The 18,859-nt window shown below is 34.9% G+C and overlaps 1 protein-coding gene across 1 annotated transcript in view; it reads right to left on the reverse strand.

The window, feature by feature from the left end:
* Positions 1 to 10,404: 10,404 nt before the first annotated feature.
* The window catches only part of PHIP (pleckstrin homology domain interacting protein), a 117,145-nt gene continuing 108,690 nt past the window's right edge, over positions 10,405 to 18,859 (reverse strand). Inside the window, exons 39-40 of the mRNA XM_033102445.1 lie at positions 17,992 to 18,183; positions 10,405 to 15,873 (exon numbers count right to left, since the gene is read on the reverse strand). Of these exons, the coding sequence (XP_032958336.1) occupies positions 15,239 to 15,873; positions 17,992 to 18,183 (827 nt within the window). The 3' untranslated portion in view covers positions 10,405 to 15,238. The remainder of the gene's footprint in view (positions 15,874 to 17,991; positions 18,184 to 18,859) is intronic.

Below are 18,859 nucleotides of genomic sequence, written 5' to 3' on the forward strand. Positions count from 1 at the left end.
AAGACCGGGTCTTATATTAATTTTTGCTCCGAAAGATGCATTAGAGCTGATTGTCCGGCTAGGTCTTATTTTTGGGGAAACGGTAGGTCCTAGGATTTTTCCTTTGATATATCTTGATACTCATATACCAATATTTCTTTCCTATAACATACTCCAGTATTGTAGTTTCCATCCCCACCTACTTTCTGCAGTGGCAATGGAACAATTTTATCCATCTTTTCTGAGGTGTCCGTGGCGGGAGGAAGTGTGGAAGCCAAGAAGAAAAGTTTTAGAATCTGACACCACTATGTTTAAATCCAGACTTGACTACTAGAATGTAAGCTTCTTTAGGGAGATCTCGTCCTTCATGTTCACAGCTTCATTCTCAGACCCAGCATAGTATCAGAGCCAACACAGAGCAGGCTCTCAGACATCTGCTGAGTAAATTTACCAGTGGATAAACTTGGCAAGGCGCTTTAATCTCTCTAAGTTTCTCTTTGCTCACCAATGAAATGAAGCTAATAATACTTACTTTGCAATGCTACTATAAGATTAAAGTTAATAAATACAAGACCATGAAAATAATGCCTAGCTCATAGCACTCAGTAAATGGCAGCCATTATATCAACTGCATTCTTTGATTATTGTCAACCGAATTAAAAGTTGGCTTTTCCAAATCCAACATAAGATGAATTTTTAGTAATATTAAAAATAGTTTACAGAAAACCAGCTTAAGATATGCTGAATATTTATTTTGAAAAAAAGTTAAATTATATCTTAGCTTTTATTTAACCATTTGGGTAGAAAACTGTGATTGGGGCCGTACATCAAGAAAAAAAATTTTCATAATCAATAAAAATGTATTCAGGTGGGTAGATTTTTCTTAGCCTTGGCTTCATTACATTTTTGGTTCCATCATATTTGGAAAAGAAGGTTTTCAACTTAGTATGAAATTGAAAATTTTACTTTGTTAGCAAACACTTCTTAAAATTTACAGGAATTTTTAAAGATGTTGCATAAAAAAAAATTCTGTAAAATAGACAGCCCTACAATTCTATAAAACAGCTAAAAAAAGAAATTCTTTAAAGATTGGACTGATTTATGTATGACATCCTGTGTACTTAAGAGTAAGTGTATCAAATTTCGTTGACAGTTGATGGCAATTTCTGACACATGGCATACACTGGAGTCTCACAATACATTACTTAGGGGACCTGTGCCACAAAGCATGCTAGATTAAACCTATCCTGAACTTAATCTTGACAAAATTCCTTTCTTCTGAACCTCCTTTTAAAAAATCTTTCCAGACAGCAGCAAATTATAATTGTTTTCTAAAAGAAAAAAATTTCTAATTAGGATATTTGAAACAGACCCACTATATTCTAAGCTCCTTTTTAGAAGGAAATACTGTTAAAATAAGGCTTCTGGATATTACTGATAAAATTTAGGATTCTATTCAGTTAGATGCAAAATTGTATTTTTTTGTAGTAGTAATTTACCTTTGTTATCAGTATTCTGATTTGACAGATAATTTGAGTTCATTGTAAATAAATACGACCTGGAAAAATAATTTGTTAACTTAAGATGCTATACCTCATATCCCATACTTACTATGTCCTCCTCAGGAACATATGGGTAGGTTGAAGATATCCCAATTCTGTCAGACTTGGTGATGAGAATATGATAGTGAGGAATTCTTTTCACTAGCCTAAAAAAATAAAAACGTGAGTTATGAGATCAAAAGTGGGAGTTAATATACACTATCTATATTATAAAATTATATGGGAGACAAATGTTTTATTATTCATCCCAGAAAAAAAAAACACTATATATTACAGTTGACCTTTGAACAACATGGGTCTGAATCTGATGGGTCCACTCAAACACGAATTTTTTTTTCAGTAAATACCTATACTGTTTTCAGTCAGTGGTTGGGAGTCTGAAGATGTGGAGAGCCAACTGTATGCATTCATTTATGCCATTTTTATATAGGGACTTGAGCATCCTCAGGGGTCCTGGAACTAATCCCCAGCAGATACTGAGCGACTACTAGGTTTGGCAGGTGTCTAAAGCTATATACATATTTTCACTGTATGGGTGGTGGCAGTCGGCACCCCAAGCCCCCACACTGTTCAAGGATCAACTGTAGTATAATTAAAATAACATGAACATTTACTATTTTTAACGCATATTGTATTTGCAGCCAAATAGCTTCTACTCATAAATCTAATGTGGCCTAAATTACTTTAACAAGTTCAGTTATGCTAAAAGACTAGAATTCACAGTGGCAAATCCAAGTCAAATGCTGCTCTCAGGATGAGGTAGTCATTTTCAAGAGGGATCATTTATACTATTTTATTAAAAGAATAATACCCTTTTATAGCTTGTTTATCAGGAGGATATTTCTGTTCCAGCCACTCTGCAGGAGTTCTGGCTTGGACATCCCAACTAACAGTTACTCCCTGATAGCCATGGGGGTGTGATGATCACCAATCCTACCTCAAAATGAACAAATGCTGGCTTTGGACTTCAAATGTAAGTTGGTTCTATTATAACAGTGAAAAAAAAAAGACTAAGCAAAAAACATTATTTGCTACACAGGGCTTTAGATTTATCAGGGTTTCATATGCTCAGTACAATCAGTTTCATATGCTCAGTACAATTAGACAGTGAATCAGAAACTAAAATAAGTTTCCACACTAAAAGATGAAAAGCCCAAGTGTCAGGAAAGAGTGCTAATCTAAATGATCATGGAAAAAGTTACTGATCCCTGAATTTAAAAAACAAATCCTCTAAATACTATGTTACTTACCATCTGTTGGCAGTGGGGTTTGTGTCTATTTTTTTTTTTAAATATAGTGATTCTATCACTTATCCTCTGTTTCTTCCTGTCTACAAAGTTTTGGGTCAAGAATCAAAAACAGGTAAATAGTGCCAACATTTCATACATACATCAGTTTTACACTGATCACATTACACATCCTAATTATTTTCTGTCTCTCCCAACAAGACTATGAACTCTTCAAATGTCTTAAACATTTCTCAGTATCTGGCTCATAAAAAGCTAAGAAAGAGGAAAATCTAACTGTCAGATGCTTAAACTGAATTTGTTTCTATTAGCATTAATTTTACTTTCAAATCCTATTTTAGAAAATTAAATTTGTATTTGATAGCAATAATGAATTTGTAGCTCATACAAAAACTTTATTGAATCAGGCATATTTATTGTAATTCCATTTAACAAGAATTAGTATAATTATTCAAATAAGTCAACTCTAGCCCAAGTAAGTAAAGAGAATCAAAAAAAACTTATTCTTAGTTTATGCTAATACAATCGTGAAAAGTCTAAGGTTATTATATTCATTGTTGGAGTAGGGGTGAAGCGTAATTAATTCAGATCAATGTCAACCAAATAAAATACAAAATTATTTTTAATATAGCAAATGTTTTACTAACTGAATATCTGCAAAGCAAAGAGTTCTTCTTCATCTTCATTGTACCTATTCCTAAAATGATAAAGCTAAAAAGTAAATATATTTCAGAAATTACACTTTGTCATCTAAAGTTACTAAGTGACTTTATTTTCACAATTGTTTTGAGCCCCAATTTGCCCATCATTGCTCAAGCCTAGTTTTTAAAGAGATTTTAAGAAGAGTTCCTGTTTGTTATTAAAGCTAATGGCATTTTTAAGTATTCTTATCACTTAAATATTGTTGAAAAGTACTGTACTAATTTCAATAAGTAGATGTAGAGTTTTATGGAGCCACTCTCCCCTGCCCCCCAGGAAAAAGATAAGAAGGGAAGACAATTATAGAGCTTCCACTACAAAAGGAGAATGCATACTGATCGAGGATTAGTTTTTTGTTATTGGACTTTTTTTTGTGGATGATTATATCATTGTGTTAGGGGATTTCTATTCCTGGACTTAATTTTTCAACATAAATAGTAAAATTTGTACATGTTATTTTATATCTTTTGCCAGAAGCCACTAAGTTGATTAATCATTATTGTCTGCCCCCACAATCCCAAAATATTATCTTAAATGATGTAAAGATCTCCTCTGAAGGATAGTAGCTAATTTTTTAATATCGAAAGAAAACAAAAGACAGAGTTACAATACAATACAACCTTTTTCTCCTTGAAGATTCTGAGCAGAATCATTGCTGTGCCTGAGATGAAACACTGTGCTGGCAGAGCTGCTGGTAAAATACAGAGCTGCAAAACCATCGGTACACTATTTTAAGGAATCTCCACAGTGACATTTTCCAAAATGCTTTTCTATGTAGTATATCTGGCAAAAAGAAGAAAAACATGTTTATTTGCCATTAATGTATAAATTCCTTTAGCAACATTCACATATGAAACAAAAGATGTTTTTTTTCCAATGCTACTGCCGAATTTAGTAAAATAATCATTTTTATTTTTTGGTATTGGATTGAAAACTTATTAGAAGCTTTACCAGGTAATTAGGTTTCTTCCTATCTACAACTACTCTTCTTAAAATAAATGATAAATAGCATAACTTATTTCCCCTGATTCAAGCACCAGTTCTTCCACAAAACTTGGGTTGATTTAAAAAGTGTCTTACATTTGTGAGTCCAGATAAAAGCTCACTTGAAATATGTAGTAAAAAAATACCTTAGTTAAAGAGAAATCTTAGACTTCCAAGAAAAGCTTCCCTAGGAATAGAGGATCCTTTCTTAAGGGGGATTGAAACCCATGAGACCCATTTAATCCATAGTTTCTGTGTTAAAACAATAAAAGGTTAGAAGTTGACACTGAGATTGTGTGTTATGTGTTGAACACACACAGAGGGAATAAAAAATTGAAGTAGCCTAATTACATTAGACTTTTTTTGCTGAGTTGGGCTATTCTCAGTCTGGTAACTGAGACAGCACTTGTTGGTCAGTATGATGTAGGTGTCTATATTATTGCTGCAGTGTGTACATCCACCAAAAGAACTTGTGGTTTTAGACAGGTAGTGGAAAATCAATGTGCAATAACTTCTTAAGCCACCATCAGCTGACTCTTCACCAACAGTAGTCTGACTGGTTTCTTTTCTGCCTTTCAACTTCTTTCTCAGCATCAAGATTGTTTCTTAATTTACATGCAGTCCTAGAGCTGAAGGACCATAGAGGTCAACTCTGGGCCCACCTTCTACCTAATCCCAAACCTCTTCGACAGTATCTTTGATGAGTGGTCAGCCAGCTTTCAGCATTAGAGCACTGATAGAAAACTATAAAGAGTAATAGCATGAAAGGCCAGTGTTGAGACTAAAGAGAAAATATAAAATGAGAAGAGGGAAAAATGTATATTGAGGAAGAGGAAAACTGATTTATTAATATGAAAGGAAAGCAGGCACAACACAGAATAAATGGCCTGGAGGTTAGCACATCCTTCTCTTTCCCTGAAACGTAAAGATTTTAACCTAGCTTCTCTCAGCAAATCCACTGTACATACAAGTGTAAGAGTGCGTTTATGTTTTATAAAGTACATCAAGGATCCCCCTGAATGAAAGTATAACTTAAGAGACTTGTGTTTATATGCTCTTTTTCACTTTCTGATTCCATCCCAAAATGCTGGACTTTAAAGTCATGAAAAGTACAGAAGAATTCCACAACCTTAAATCTGAACATCACTGGTGGACAGTCCGTCATTTCACTATCTAGAAGAAGGGCCCTAAAAAACAGTAATTTACTCCAGTAACAATAAAAAGTGGGACAAAGGCTGAGATGTCCAGGTGGGATCCGTATGGATTACTTAAGATATGTTAACCAATTACAGTGTGTGGAGCTTACTTGGATCATGATTCAAACAAACTAAAGAAAAATATTCAGAGCAGAAGATATTTGGACATTTAGATACTGACTAGATGTTTGATGCTATTTCTGTTTGCTATTTTTCATAATATGGTTGTTAAAAATGGCATCTTTCCATTACAATATGCTGTTTCTGAAAGGAACACAGGAAAGAATGAAAAGACTTGCATGAGTCACAAAAAATGGGCATGCAGAGTCTGAAAGGCAGGCTGCAGATGCCCAAGCCTTGATATGTATGAGTGATACTAAGGATGAGCCTTGGGAGTGTCAGAGGAGAGGGGGTTTGCTGGACTATAATGGAGAGAAACTGGAGTTGCTACTTAGGATGACAGTGCAAGGTCCATGAAAGGGGATGAGGACATTCCTGGCGGGGTGGGGGTTGATCAGGTCACAAGAGGAATGAGAAGAGGACACTGGTTTCTCCCTGCATAAAAAAGTGATAGATTGTCGAGAAATATTGCAAGTCTACCATGTGCGTACCCCAGTCCTGGGAATTATGGGAAATTCAAGAGAAATACAAATCCCAGAACTTAGTTCAGGAATCAGCATCAGAACAACATCTCCTGAGTAAATTAGTCATGGAAAGCAGTTAGCTTAGCGATAACACTTGTCAGAAAAATCCATTTCTGGTACAGTCAACAACTACTGTTTCAAGAATTATAAAGATACAGAGGTAAACCTAGGTTGTGTAATAGCTACGAAATAACCTAAAGAAGCTGAAGAATGGGTTGTATCAAAGAGAGGAAACATGACATCAACCAATAGAGACATAAAGGTGTAGATGACAAAACACAAACCAAATCAAAACTTACCTTGAGGGGGCAAGATAAACACTTGTCCTCTCCCAAGCCCCCAAAGGAGCAATAAATTACACGTCTCCTCCTTCTTCCTGGCACCAAAATGCCTAAAATGACGCAAGGCGAGGGAGAAGGCGCCGCGCTCGCCCTGGCTCCAGCTCAGTCCTGTTACCTGTCAATAAGTCCGGGTGCTGAGGGGGCCTCGCGAGGTCTGCGCTCCGTCCCGGGGTCTCGACCCACCCGCAGCGAGGCGGTCCTGTCCCCTGCTGAAGCGGGGATCCGGGCCCACGCGCCGGGGACAGGGCGCCAGGACACAGCATACGGTGCGCGGCGGGCAGAGCCGCGACAGGCGGAGGGTGGGGGACCCCGGATGGGCCCGGTCGAAGCGCAGGCCGCCACCGGCGCGCCCCCTCCCTCCGCCCGTGCAGTCCTGTCCCCGCGCCCGCTCCTCACCGCGGAGAGGGGCGCAGGCGGCGGCGGCCGGAACTGCAACGGCGAGAATCACGCTCCGTCGGGCAGAGCGGGCCCGTCGCTCCCCGCTGCCGCCGCGTCGCAGGCCCCCGGCGTTCGGCGCAGGCGTCTCCGCCGGGCGCGCTGCGTACAGGAGCCGCCGCGCGCGCTCTGCCGGGGCGTTTGCACCGCGGAGGCGCCTCCGCAGGGGATTCAACGGCACCTTCTCCGCCTGGCAGCCAACTCACTCGGCTCTAGACGGAACCTACATAGTCCACCCCGAGCTTCGGTTCGGGCGGTTACCCCATCCCTAGGCCTTGGCACGTCCCTCCTTTGCCCGCTGTTAGTGCCAAGGGTCAGGATGGCCTTCGTGTCCTCCGCCGTCACTTACCTCCTTAGGCCGTCAAGGGCTGTAAATTTTACCTGTTTTCCCCTTTCCTCTCAGGCCCCTACTCTTCCTAATTCAGCTGCCTAAGACCAGCCCCCGTCCTCCTCCTTTCCCCGCGGGCCAATCACCCTACTCCAAACTCAAAATCTGATCACCACAAATCCACAGCAGGACGCAATGACCTAATTTACATTCAACTCTGATCGAATTCTTCTCAATTTCAAACCTTTTCGTGGCCCCTGATAATAGCCAGCATCTCGGAGGCCAACCCCCTCCGCGAGGTTTCAAGCCCCCCCCACCCTCACCCCCCGCGAAGATCTGGCCCACGTGCCTCAGTTTCAATCCCTCCTTGCGTGCTCAGGAGAATGGAACAGATTCCCTTCTCTGGGAAGTTCCTCACTGCCATTGCCTCCCTGGTTTATCTCACTCATTTGTTCACCTTTGAGTTAAAAACTCGGTTCGGACCTCATATCCTTCAGGACGGCCATCCCAACAGAATTAGATGACCCTCTTAGGGTCTTCAGAGCACCTGCATGTTTCCGTTGTAGCTAGCAAAAATTTACTGCAGCTATATGGTGACCTATTTTTCCTACACTCCACTCCCATCGTTACCACCTGCGTACTCTGTACCAGCTACACGGTTAAGCAGGTGTTATGAATTATTTAATACTTACAAACTAGCCTGTGAAACAGCTTCTACAATCCCCAATCGTAAATATGCAGTACAGACTAAGAGAGCTTAAGAAATTTGTCTAATCTCTCATGGCCAGGATGCAGGGAACTCAGGCATTCATGTGCAGCCAATGTTGAGAACCACTGCTCTAGCTCTAGTCTCTGAACTCTTCGGACAAAGGGTCACGTGTTTCACCTCTGGACCTAGCCCAGTGACTGGGACATAGTATATGTGGAATAAATGAGGGTTTTTTTTTTTTGATCCTCTATACCACTCAAGAAGGCAAGCCATTCAGGAATCATAACTTTTTTTTTTTTAAAGATGTGCAGAGACCCAGTAAATTAAGCTACTTGATAGTTCAATTTGGCAAAATTTCCATAGCTTTGATGCACTTATTCACAAGAAGAGGTGAAGGGAAGAACTTGTGAAACCTTTACTAGTAAGTACCATCAATACCAAACTAGACTTTGGTTTTCTGTTACAATAATAAAGTGTTCTTAAAGAGCTTGAAAGAAGACTGAATTGCTTTTTCACTTCTTTATAAACTGATTTTCTGTACCTTATCAGAGTAATTGGCTTTGTCTTTATAATGTCCCTGATTATTAAAACAAAAACCAAAACAAAGACCAAAGGTTCCCATTTGTGAAAGATCTCAATTTCCTTAAAATTGATCTGCCTTCTGTTTAAATTTTTTTTTTCATTTTTATTAAATGGAAACCAACCATTATTCTCAGGCACCCATGATTCTCTTTATCAAATGATTAAATCTCCTCTGAAAAGTCTTGATTTTGCTTTCCCAAGATTGAATCCTAAAATAAAACTTTCAGGATGTGTTTTACATTGAAACTATCTTTGACATTTCCCAGAGGGCCCCTGTAAAATCACAAACTTTAGTACTCTTTATTTGTAGTAAACAAGTATTTCAACTCGTCACAATTGACAGTGTTGCAACAGCACAGTCAAAAATTCCTTTTTCTAACGGTTCAGAAAATCTCCAACTTATTACAGTCAGGTCATGGCCAGAAGACACAGCTTGCCTAGAGGCTATACATTAATGCATATTTTCTTTAGGTACTAAATAGGAAAGCCAAGACTGAGCCAAGAGTACAGAGAACAGTAAGAAATAACCACAGGCTATTTGAATTGAATTGGACCCTGCAGTTTATCTAATCAATTTTTTTTTTTACTTTACAGATGAGAAAAATGAAACTCAAAGAGATGACTCAATTCCAAGCCCAGTTTATTCCATTGCACTGTGCTGCCAAAATGTCTAGCTAATTAGGCAGAAAGGTACTTCACTTAATCCTTTCCACTGTTCTTTTCCTAACAAAACCAAAAAGAGTAATCAACATACATTAAACATAGTGAGTGCAAAAAAAGATTATAAATGGAAGGTATTACATTGCAAGGAACAGAAGTTTTGTTTTGGTTTTTAATCTTAATGTCCTTAAATAATGGGACAACTTAGGCTACAAAATAAAGTTGATACTATTACAAAAGAGAAACCAGTAAAAAGTGGCTGCTGAAAATGAATTTTTCTTGGCTGGTTCTTCTAAGTATGTAACTACGAATTAGTGTCAGCATACTTTAGAAAGAAAAGGTACCTAAGAATATTTGTCTGCGTTTCTCAACTTAGAAATTTATTTTATAGCCATGTAAACAAAATTCTTTAGAAATTATCATTAATAGCACAAAATCACAAATCACCCCTCACGTGCTTAATCTGGTTGTCATTTATTGTAATAGCCTATGTATTCTTTATACTAAAATTGGGATTCTCAGAAAGTCAATAAAAATGTATGCCAATCTGACAAATTCCTAGTTAAAACAGCAATAGCTTTATACATCTCATTTTGAATAACTGCTTAACAAGTAAAACTTTTTAATCATTCCTCCATTTTTTCCCCTAAATTTCATTTCACTTTTGAGAAAATACACAAATTGTTCCTTATAAATGCATCTTAACAGAAATATCTGAATATTGAAGTATTTATCACCCAGCAATTTACACATAGTAACAAGTCAGTAATTGTGTTGTGTACACATTAAAAGGCAAATGATTACTTTTAACCTTTAGTTATTTTGGAATTAAATTACAGTAGGGTACCCACAATCCTTTGATTGGGTCGTAATCTTAACATTTTGCTAAATAGACAGAGCACTGGAAACTCTAATGTACCAGCATTTACATAATGGCTACTTTGGTATAGTGATTGCTGAATTTATGTACTGAGTGCTTCATGTGTTGACCAAAACAACACAAAAAAGCAAATAATAAAGAAATGAGGCTCTACAAAATAGCTTAGAAAAACAAGTTTTCTATTTATTTAAAAATAAGTTTGTAGTTACTACATTGCAGGGACAGGAATTCTTACACATACATTCTAGTTTGTATAAAAGGATTCAAAGAATTATGCATCAAAACTAACATAGAAAGTGTCACATAACAGTAAAGAAAGGTCCAATCAATATGTACAAAAAGAAAGGGCACTGCTATTCTGATGTAAGACTGCCATTTATAACATGATATTCCAGGTTTCTGGAAGGAAAAAAACAAAAACCTCAATAAAGCTAAATAATTAATTTGTCTTTAAACTCTGTTACTTATTACATACAACAGATTTGCTTGTGTTTAACATTGTTTTCTGTACAAAATAAGCATAGTTTTAATTTGAAAATGTGTCAGTTTCAACGTTAACCCTCTAGGTCAGTTACTTTTTAAAAATTGAACTACATTCTACATGTCTAAATGTCGTGTGACAGGATTTAACAGTTTTCTAAAAAATCTTTAATAAGACCCCATCTTGCAGTTTTAATATGGTCCAAAAATGTAACTTTGTATTTTATCTCAATTTATAGTTTATCATTGTGATTAATCAACACGCACAAAAGTAATGAGCATATGTGTGCATCTGCATCATATGTGTACTATGTATCATCTCAAACCTAGTCTTTTAGCTCCTTAAATGAAGAAAACTCACAGCCACCCACTATATGTATTTGGTTTCTGCCGTATAAGATTAATTTCCTGATGATTTTATCTGCATTAAAAAAGTATTTCAACACAGAGCTATCAAAACTAAAAATATACATTTATAGGCCATAATGTTTTCTAATTGTTTTACTGTAGTGTGTACAAGGTTTATCTCTGGAGCGTCAAAAGTGGTAAGTAATTACAGGCTTCTGACTCAATCAGACCTTTCCTTGGGTGCTTAGTACAAAATGACTTTTCATTTGGAGTGAAAATAGTTTCTTAGTAAATGTAATAAATCACTTGGAAATTTGGGGACTTAAGGGGGAAGTGCAAGGAGGGAAGAAAGGAAAAGGTATATTTTTCCAATTTTAATAGAAAAAAAATTCTTGCCTAAATATAATTGTAACACTTCTCAACCTATTAGGTCAAGACTACTTTCTAAGCATGGAGTAATTCAGACAATATAAAAGTACTTCCGCTATTATGACTTTTAAAATCATGTATTTCCTGCATATAAGGAGAACACTTACAGTCTTTAAATACTCAAGTATCTTGGTCCTTCCAGCCTATTCAAAAATAAATTTCAGGTGAACAAAAACATTCAGAATAACAATGTTTTCATTAGATAGAAAACTGGAAATCAAAACTTGTACTTCCAGTTGACATTTGAGAGAGATATATAGGTATGTCGATATGCATAAAATGGAATGCTAGAATTAAAGTAAACACTATTAACTGGAGGAACCAATTACAAACCATATTTTAAAACATGTAAATGTTGCTAATATCATAAAAGCAAAAGATGTTACTTATTTGTTTAAATGTTTGATTAGTCTACCGCACTGCAGATAAGGGCCAATTCTAGATGTTAACACACATACATAAGGACTGTTTTGCTCATCATGTATCTTATGTAATTCATTTACAAATGATACCAAATTTAACCAAATTCATGTCTTGGAATGTGATGAATGTGACTCAATCAAGCTCCCAAATATTTTATAGTTATTCTAATTAAATTTAAGGAGGACGATAGTTTTTTATAATAAGTCTTCAAAAATGGTTTTTAATAATAAAATAAGTCTTCAAATTGGAAACAAGACCAACAAATCTTTAGTACATAAATATATGCAAACTAGTCCAACGCCATAATAGCAGAATGCAAAAGATAAAATTTTAAGAAAGTATGTACCTATTGCCCAGAGCTGTGAGACTGTAATTAGACTGCATGTTTAAACTGCTCATTTGCAACATTTTATAATTTTTAGATTTGACTGGGATTTGAGAATGTTGGGGTGAAGGGAGAGAATATTACGGTTAGATACTTAAAAATAAATTGACTTACAATTTCCATGCATGTAACAGGTTATACTTCTGAAATTTTCAGTAAACTTGAGATTTTTTTTTTTATTGCTCACCTAAGACAACTGCCAACATTTCTTTTTGGCCTATCAACAATACATACATAGTGTCACTGTCTCAAAGAAGGTATTTTTCCAAGTGGTCCAACAGAACAAAAATTATGGTGATGACTTAAATTTCTCAATTCAACTTCTGCAATGCAAAGAAGCTAAATTATAAAAATATAAAATCTAAATATATCTGCTATTACTAATACATTTAAGTGTTTCAATTACAGATAATCTGATCCAAGTCATTTTTGCTTTACTAAGAAACCAGTGTCTAATAATGTCCAAATAAGGTCATACATATACAATGTCTTTAGAACAGGAGTAATACATTTACTTGTTGCAGGTAAAATGGTAAATACTCATTTCTTTGCTCAAGAGTTAGAACTAATCCATACACCGTACTAGAGGCATAGTCCACTCAAAGACTGTGTACGCTCTTCCTTTTTCTGTACACACTTTAAAATTATACACATTTTTTTACAAAAATGGATTTATAGACTATTATTTGTTTCTAACACAATGCAGATTAACATCAGGAAATTACATGTTTCAAATAGATTGCCTTCAAAAGCAACAAGTTACTTTAATGACAAATTTTAAACATATACACTATTTTCAATAATGGTGTAACTGACTCATTTTACTATACAACCAAGCCGTCCATTTCTGCATTATGAAGAGTTTAACTACTGAATTTTAATTATATAGTTAAATATATTTGTTAGAAAAAAATAAATATACAAAAAACCTGAAAATTTTGAAATTATTTTTCAACTGCAAAATCACAGCAATCCAGTTAAGATCTGGAAAATGGTTTACTTAATTTCACAGAAGGATTTCTGTACAAATTTAGTTACAAACGGTCTAAAAAGCCCAAATGTATCACTTTCCATTCTTCTTCAACACAATTAAATGACAGCTAATATTTATCCCTATCAGAAATAAGAAATAATTATGTAAGGTATTTTGCCAAGGTTCAATTAAAGACTTTATTTTTCTATATCAGGGTCATGCTGATACATATTTTCCCATCCTCACTTTTTAAAAATGTAGTATCTGAAAATTTTGGTTACCTTTTTGTACCATACCAGTCCTCAGAAAATACTCCATTCTTTCAACTTTTAAAAAAATGGACAATAATTTTTAAACAATAGAAATGGTATTTATGTTGGTTTTTAAAGTATAAAATAACTGTACCATAAACAAATAAATAACTGCTTTCCTTTTCCATAGCAGTACATATAGCAATACATTCTCCTAAGTCATATAATTATCATTTACAATAGACAACTTAATTTTACTAATGATGCAAAAAATAATAGAATACAAGGCACAATCATTAAATGGAATTTTTCTTTAGGGTGTATATTGACATACCAGCGTGATAAAGATACCGTAAAAAGTGCAGAAAAAACACAATGTGCAATGAGACCACTGTATAAAACATGATTGCATAAAAAGTGATTTGGCCTATTTTAACCTTTAATAATTGAAAATAACCAATCTTCCCCTTAAAATTAAACTATAAAGTATGACATTTTAAAATTATTTTTATTCTATCACTATCTAAAAAATCCTGAAAAAAGAATTTATACCTGGGTAATAGTATATAAGTATGTGTTTGTATATATATTTAATTATACCCATTTATCAATATATACACATACACACACAGACACATTTCTTTGTAAGTCATTTAGCCTATTAGATATGTCTAAAGTTTAGAAACGACATTAATCCAGATCAAGTAAACATCAAATCCCATACCTTTTTCCTGTATTTTCCTTGAATCCTTTAACCACTTAAACACTTTCTCCAAAACATCTCTGTCAAAGGACCCACCAGTGCATTACTTTCTACTATTAGTACCAAAAAAAGATACATCTCAGCATAACTCTTTACTAACTTGCTCTTTAGAATAATATATAGCCTTTCCAATATTGAAAAGTGTATGCTGTCCTGACAGTCAAAAACAGGCTTTCCACTGCACTGATTCTCAGTCTTTGGCACAATAAACAGAGATCGAGTGATTGATATAAGAATCAAGGTCTGAAAAATTAGACAGTCAAATGTTTTCCAATGTGGATATGTTTCCTTTTCATCAGTACATTTTCTCTTACGTTTGGCAGAAATGGAATACAGCAAAAGCCTTCTCTAGATTCTTTGTAGATGAACATTGTACAAGTAAAATTAAACTCTTTAGGGTATCAAATTGTGGGAATTTTATATTTATCTTAAGAGGAAACACATTTCTTAATTTACTGCTACTCTGGTAACATCTCTCTTCCTAGGGGGCACGACTTCTGTATCAATAGAAATGTACCTGGCTTGGTCAAAAATAATTCATCTTAACATGAAACGCTCTATCACTAGGAATACTATGCTCGTTAAAAATGTAGCAGAACTGTCTTTTCCAGAAATAGATTGGGAATTCATTATAGGTCCTCAATTTCTTTTTTTCTTTTTTTTTTTTTTTTGCAACCAGTGAATGAAATGAATGTTGAAATGTATAACCTATCTAAGGGAATAAATAGCAAACATTTAAAATATATATGTATATATTTATATATATATTCATTTAAAGAAGTGAAGTGTCTTGTAAGTTTGTGTTTTTTTTTTCTTTTTTGCAAATCAAATTGTAACATTCTCTAATCCACCACAGCAGCAAGGAACCAGAAACCTTAGTTCTACTTATTCCTTAACTGTACCTGCTTTATGATTTTGAAGTAAAATATTTTGGTACAAGTTACCAACCAATTAAATTAGCTTTTGCTTTTTCAGTCAACTTTCGGACTCGTCCTCTACTAGAAGTTCCAAAAGTCAAAGAGGTGTCTTCAAACAGCAGCTGCCTTTGCTCCTCTTCGGAGTCATCCTCGTTATAGAAAGCTGTCCTTCGACCTTGGTTTCTAGTTCTCATGTGGGGTTCAGAGCCTTTCAGTTCCTCAAACTCTTCTTCCTCATCCATAGGATCATCTGTCTTTTTTCGGTTACTTCTCCTTAGCATTTTAACACTAGAAGGAACTATGAGATCTGAGTCTAGTTTTTGCGTCTTTATCTTCCTTTTGGGTTTTCTTCCTCCACGACTCTTTTTCTGTAACAAATCCTCCTTTACAGTATTAGTTTCAGAAAGAAAATTGCATGTTGAAGAAGGAACTACGTCATCTCTGATAGGATGTACATTATTTTGCTCTGAATTTTCTAGCTTTGCATACTGTAGCTTTTTGGGCTTTCTACCCCTCTTCTTGTGTATAACTTCACCACTACTGGTAGTAACTTCTACCTTAGGTTTCCTTCCAGGTCCCCTCTTCACAAGTTTAGATGGCTGCCCTCCATGGCCATTTACTTGAATGCTTCCTGGTACAAGAGCATTGTTCTTACAATCTGTTAAAAAGGAACAATGGCACACTTATATGGAATTGCATTTTTATTTGACTTTCTAACTAATCAACAAGACCAATGCTATACTTACATGAAATGGCATAATTCTAATTATTTTTTTACTAAAACAAGAAAAAGAACCAACAAAATGCTAATAGTTTAATGATACTGTTTACAGACACACCTCATTTTATTGAACTTTGCTTTATTGCACTTCACAGGTTTTTTTCTTTTTTAAACAAGTTTAAAGTTTTTGGCAACCCTGCATCATGCAAGTCTATTGGTGCCATTTCCCCAACAGACTTGGATGATGGTTAGAATTTTTTAGCAATAAAGTATCTTTAAATTAAGGTATATACATTATTTTTTAAAGAGACAATGCTACTGCACACTTTAATAGACTACAGTATAGTGTAAACATAACTTTTATATGCACCGGGAAACCAAAAAATTCATGTGACTTGCTTTATTGCCATATTTGCTTTATTGTGGTAGATGGGACCTAACCTGGAATATTTCCAAGTTATGCCTATACATGTGCCACCATTATCATGAATAAAATCCCACTATAACAAACTCCATGATAAAGGCCACTATGCTTTATTGAAAAATAAAAAAAATATTGGGACATAAAATTCTAAATGGAGATCATGATGAACTGCCTTTCTGTGATTTAAAAAAAAAAATCTATTACCCTTTCAAATGAAAACAAAAAATCACATACATGCACTACCACTAACATTTTTCTTCCAAAATTTCTAAAGTTTTTTGTTTGGTTGTGGTGCATGTGATTTGCAATGTAATTATCTTAAAGGAAATTCATAAAGAGATGAAAAATGATTTTAAAGAGAATGCTTCTTCATAATGGTTATTTTTTGTCATGGGTTGGAATTGTACTGCATAAATATCAAGAAAAAAACCATCAAGAGACGCATAAAAGGCCAGAGCCAATAACAGAGGGAGAAGGCAAAGTCCTCACTTTCCTGACCCCCACAGTACAAATGATTCACTTTAGATTGGTGGTCTTCCATAATGATGAAGGGAGTGGTGACAGGGGAGAAATGTGTACGTGCATGCGTGCACTAGAGAGAAATGATCAGAAAGATCACTTTGGCTGCAATGTGGAAGATGGATTGGGTAAGGAACAGTTAAGGACTAAGGCAGAGAGACCAGTTAGAAAATTAGGACAACAGTCCTGATGAGAAATTATGTTGGCCTAAATTAAGGACATGGAAGCGAGAATGGAGGAGGGAATGGATTTTAGAGATGTTAAGGAGGCAGGAACAACAGAAGCTAATAATTATCAAGTAGATTTGGATGCTGAAGAGAAGGCTAGGATGACTCCCTCCCTGATTTTAAGCTTATGTCAGTGGATGGATCCCAATGCCACTAATCAAAATGAAGACTTTTAAATAAACAATTAAACTCTGAGAAGTTTCTGGGGAGAATATTGAAGAAGAAATGGCTTAAAAACACTTTGGAAATCATCATACACAAAATGCTTATTCTTGAGGTGTGTGTTGCCAAAAAAGCCACAATTATTTTAACATGTCATACATAGGATGTGTTTATATTATTTACCTTCTTCATCTTTCAAACATAAAGCTTTAACAAAGAAAATCTGCAGATGAAAAGAACTTGGAAGAATAACTGTAAAAAAGTTGTGTATTATAATAGAGAGTCTGGCTATAGACAACCCTGATGAATTAATAAAGGTTGCTGTGTTGAATTTTGTAATGTAATAACTTAATTTTCCTAAAAAAGTGAAGACTGCTACCTGGGTTAACTAAATCCAATTTAATTTAAACTTCTTGGATATACTTTTTTAGGTTTTGTAATAATGAAGTTAAAAACTAATTTACATCCTAAAAGCCTTTGATTCTGTAATTTGTTTTCATTTTCATATAGCAAATTTTTCTTGGCTTTTAAAATTAATGATAATATAGTTTAAGTTTGGCACAAAACTGCAAATCAAAAATGTCTCACTAAATTTATCAACTAATATAGAAGGTGACTTTTAAATGAGCAACCTAAAAAAGTTGATTTACGTGCTAACTCCAACAAAATCATTATTTTTAAGAAAGAGCTACTCTATCTTGGGAGATACAAATCACCCCTTACCTTGCTCAATGACAGCTGATGACTTTGAAAGAGTCTTTGAGAGGACAGATGATTTCATTTTACGTTTGAATGGCTTTTCCTTTTCCAAGTTTTCTTTTGCAGAATTATTCCTAGTGCCATGACTATAATTTGATTGACCAGGACTTGAAAGAGTATTCAAGGTTTTCGAATGTTTCACAGAATTCTCTAGAACTAAAACACACATATAAAACATTATAAACTAAGAGTTATTTAACCTAAAAACAAGTAAGAAGGTTGGGATTACCTACTACTTGAATTGCTTGAATTAGCCAAGGGAACAAAACCTGGGGATACTTAAAGCTTTCTGATAGGAAAAAGGCATAAACAACTAAACTCTTAATAATTTCAGACCTTTCAGAAGTTGTCCAGTTACTTCAAGATTATGAAGGCAAGTCCTGGCAAATTGCTAGCAAGTCTGGATACTTGAATTCAAATTCAGGCAGTTTGGGTCAGAGTTGCCATTTTTAAGCATTATTCTACACTGACACTCAACCTCAACTTTCTTTTCTTATTAAAAACAATTTAAAAGGGAGGGGGGGAGCGGCAAAAACAAAGAAAAAAATCAACAATGTCTGCTGGAATTTACTAAAATCCAGTATATTTCATTTGGCAATGTAAAAGCTTAAATTAAAAGAGTCATTATTTATTTATATTTATATACTTATATATTTTTTATATATATGTATATATATATATACACACATATATATACACACTCATATATATACTTATTAATATATTATATACTCATATATATACTTATATATATACACTTATTATATATTATATACTTATATATTTATATATTTATATATATACACACTTCAATTTACAAACTGTAACTGAT

The sequence above is a fragment of the Rhinolophus ferrumequinum genome, chromosome 3 (genome assembly GCF_004115265.2).
Source record: "Rhinolophus ferrumequinum isolate MPI-CBG mRhiFer1 chromosome 3, mRhiFer1_v1.p, whole genome shotgun sequence".
Lineage (NCBI taxonomy): Eukaryota > Metazoa > Chordata > Mammalia > Chiroptera > Rhinolophidae > Rhinolophus > Rhinolophus ferrumequinum.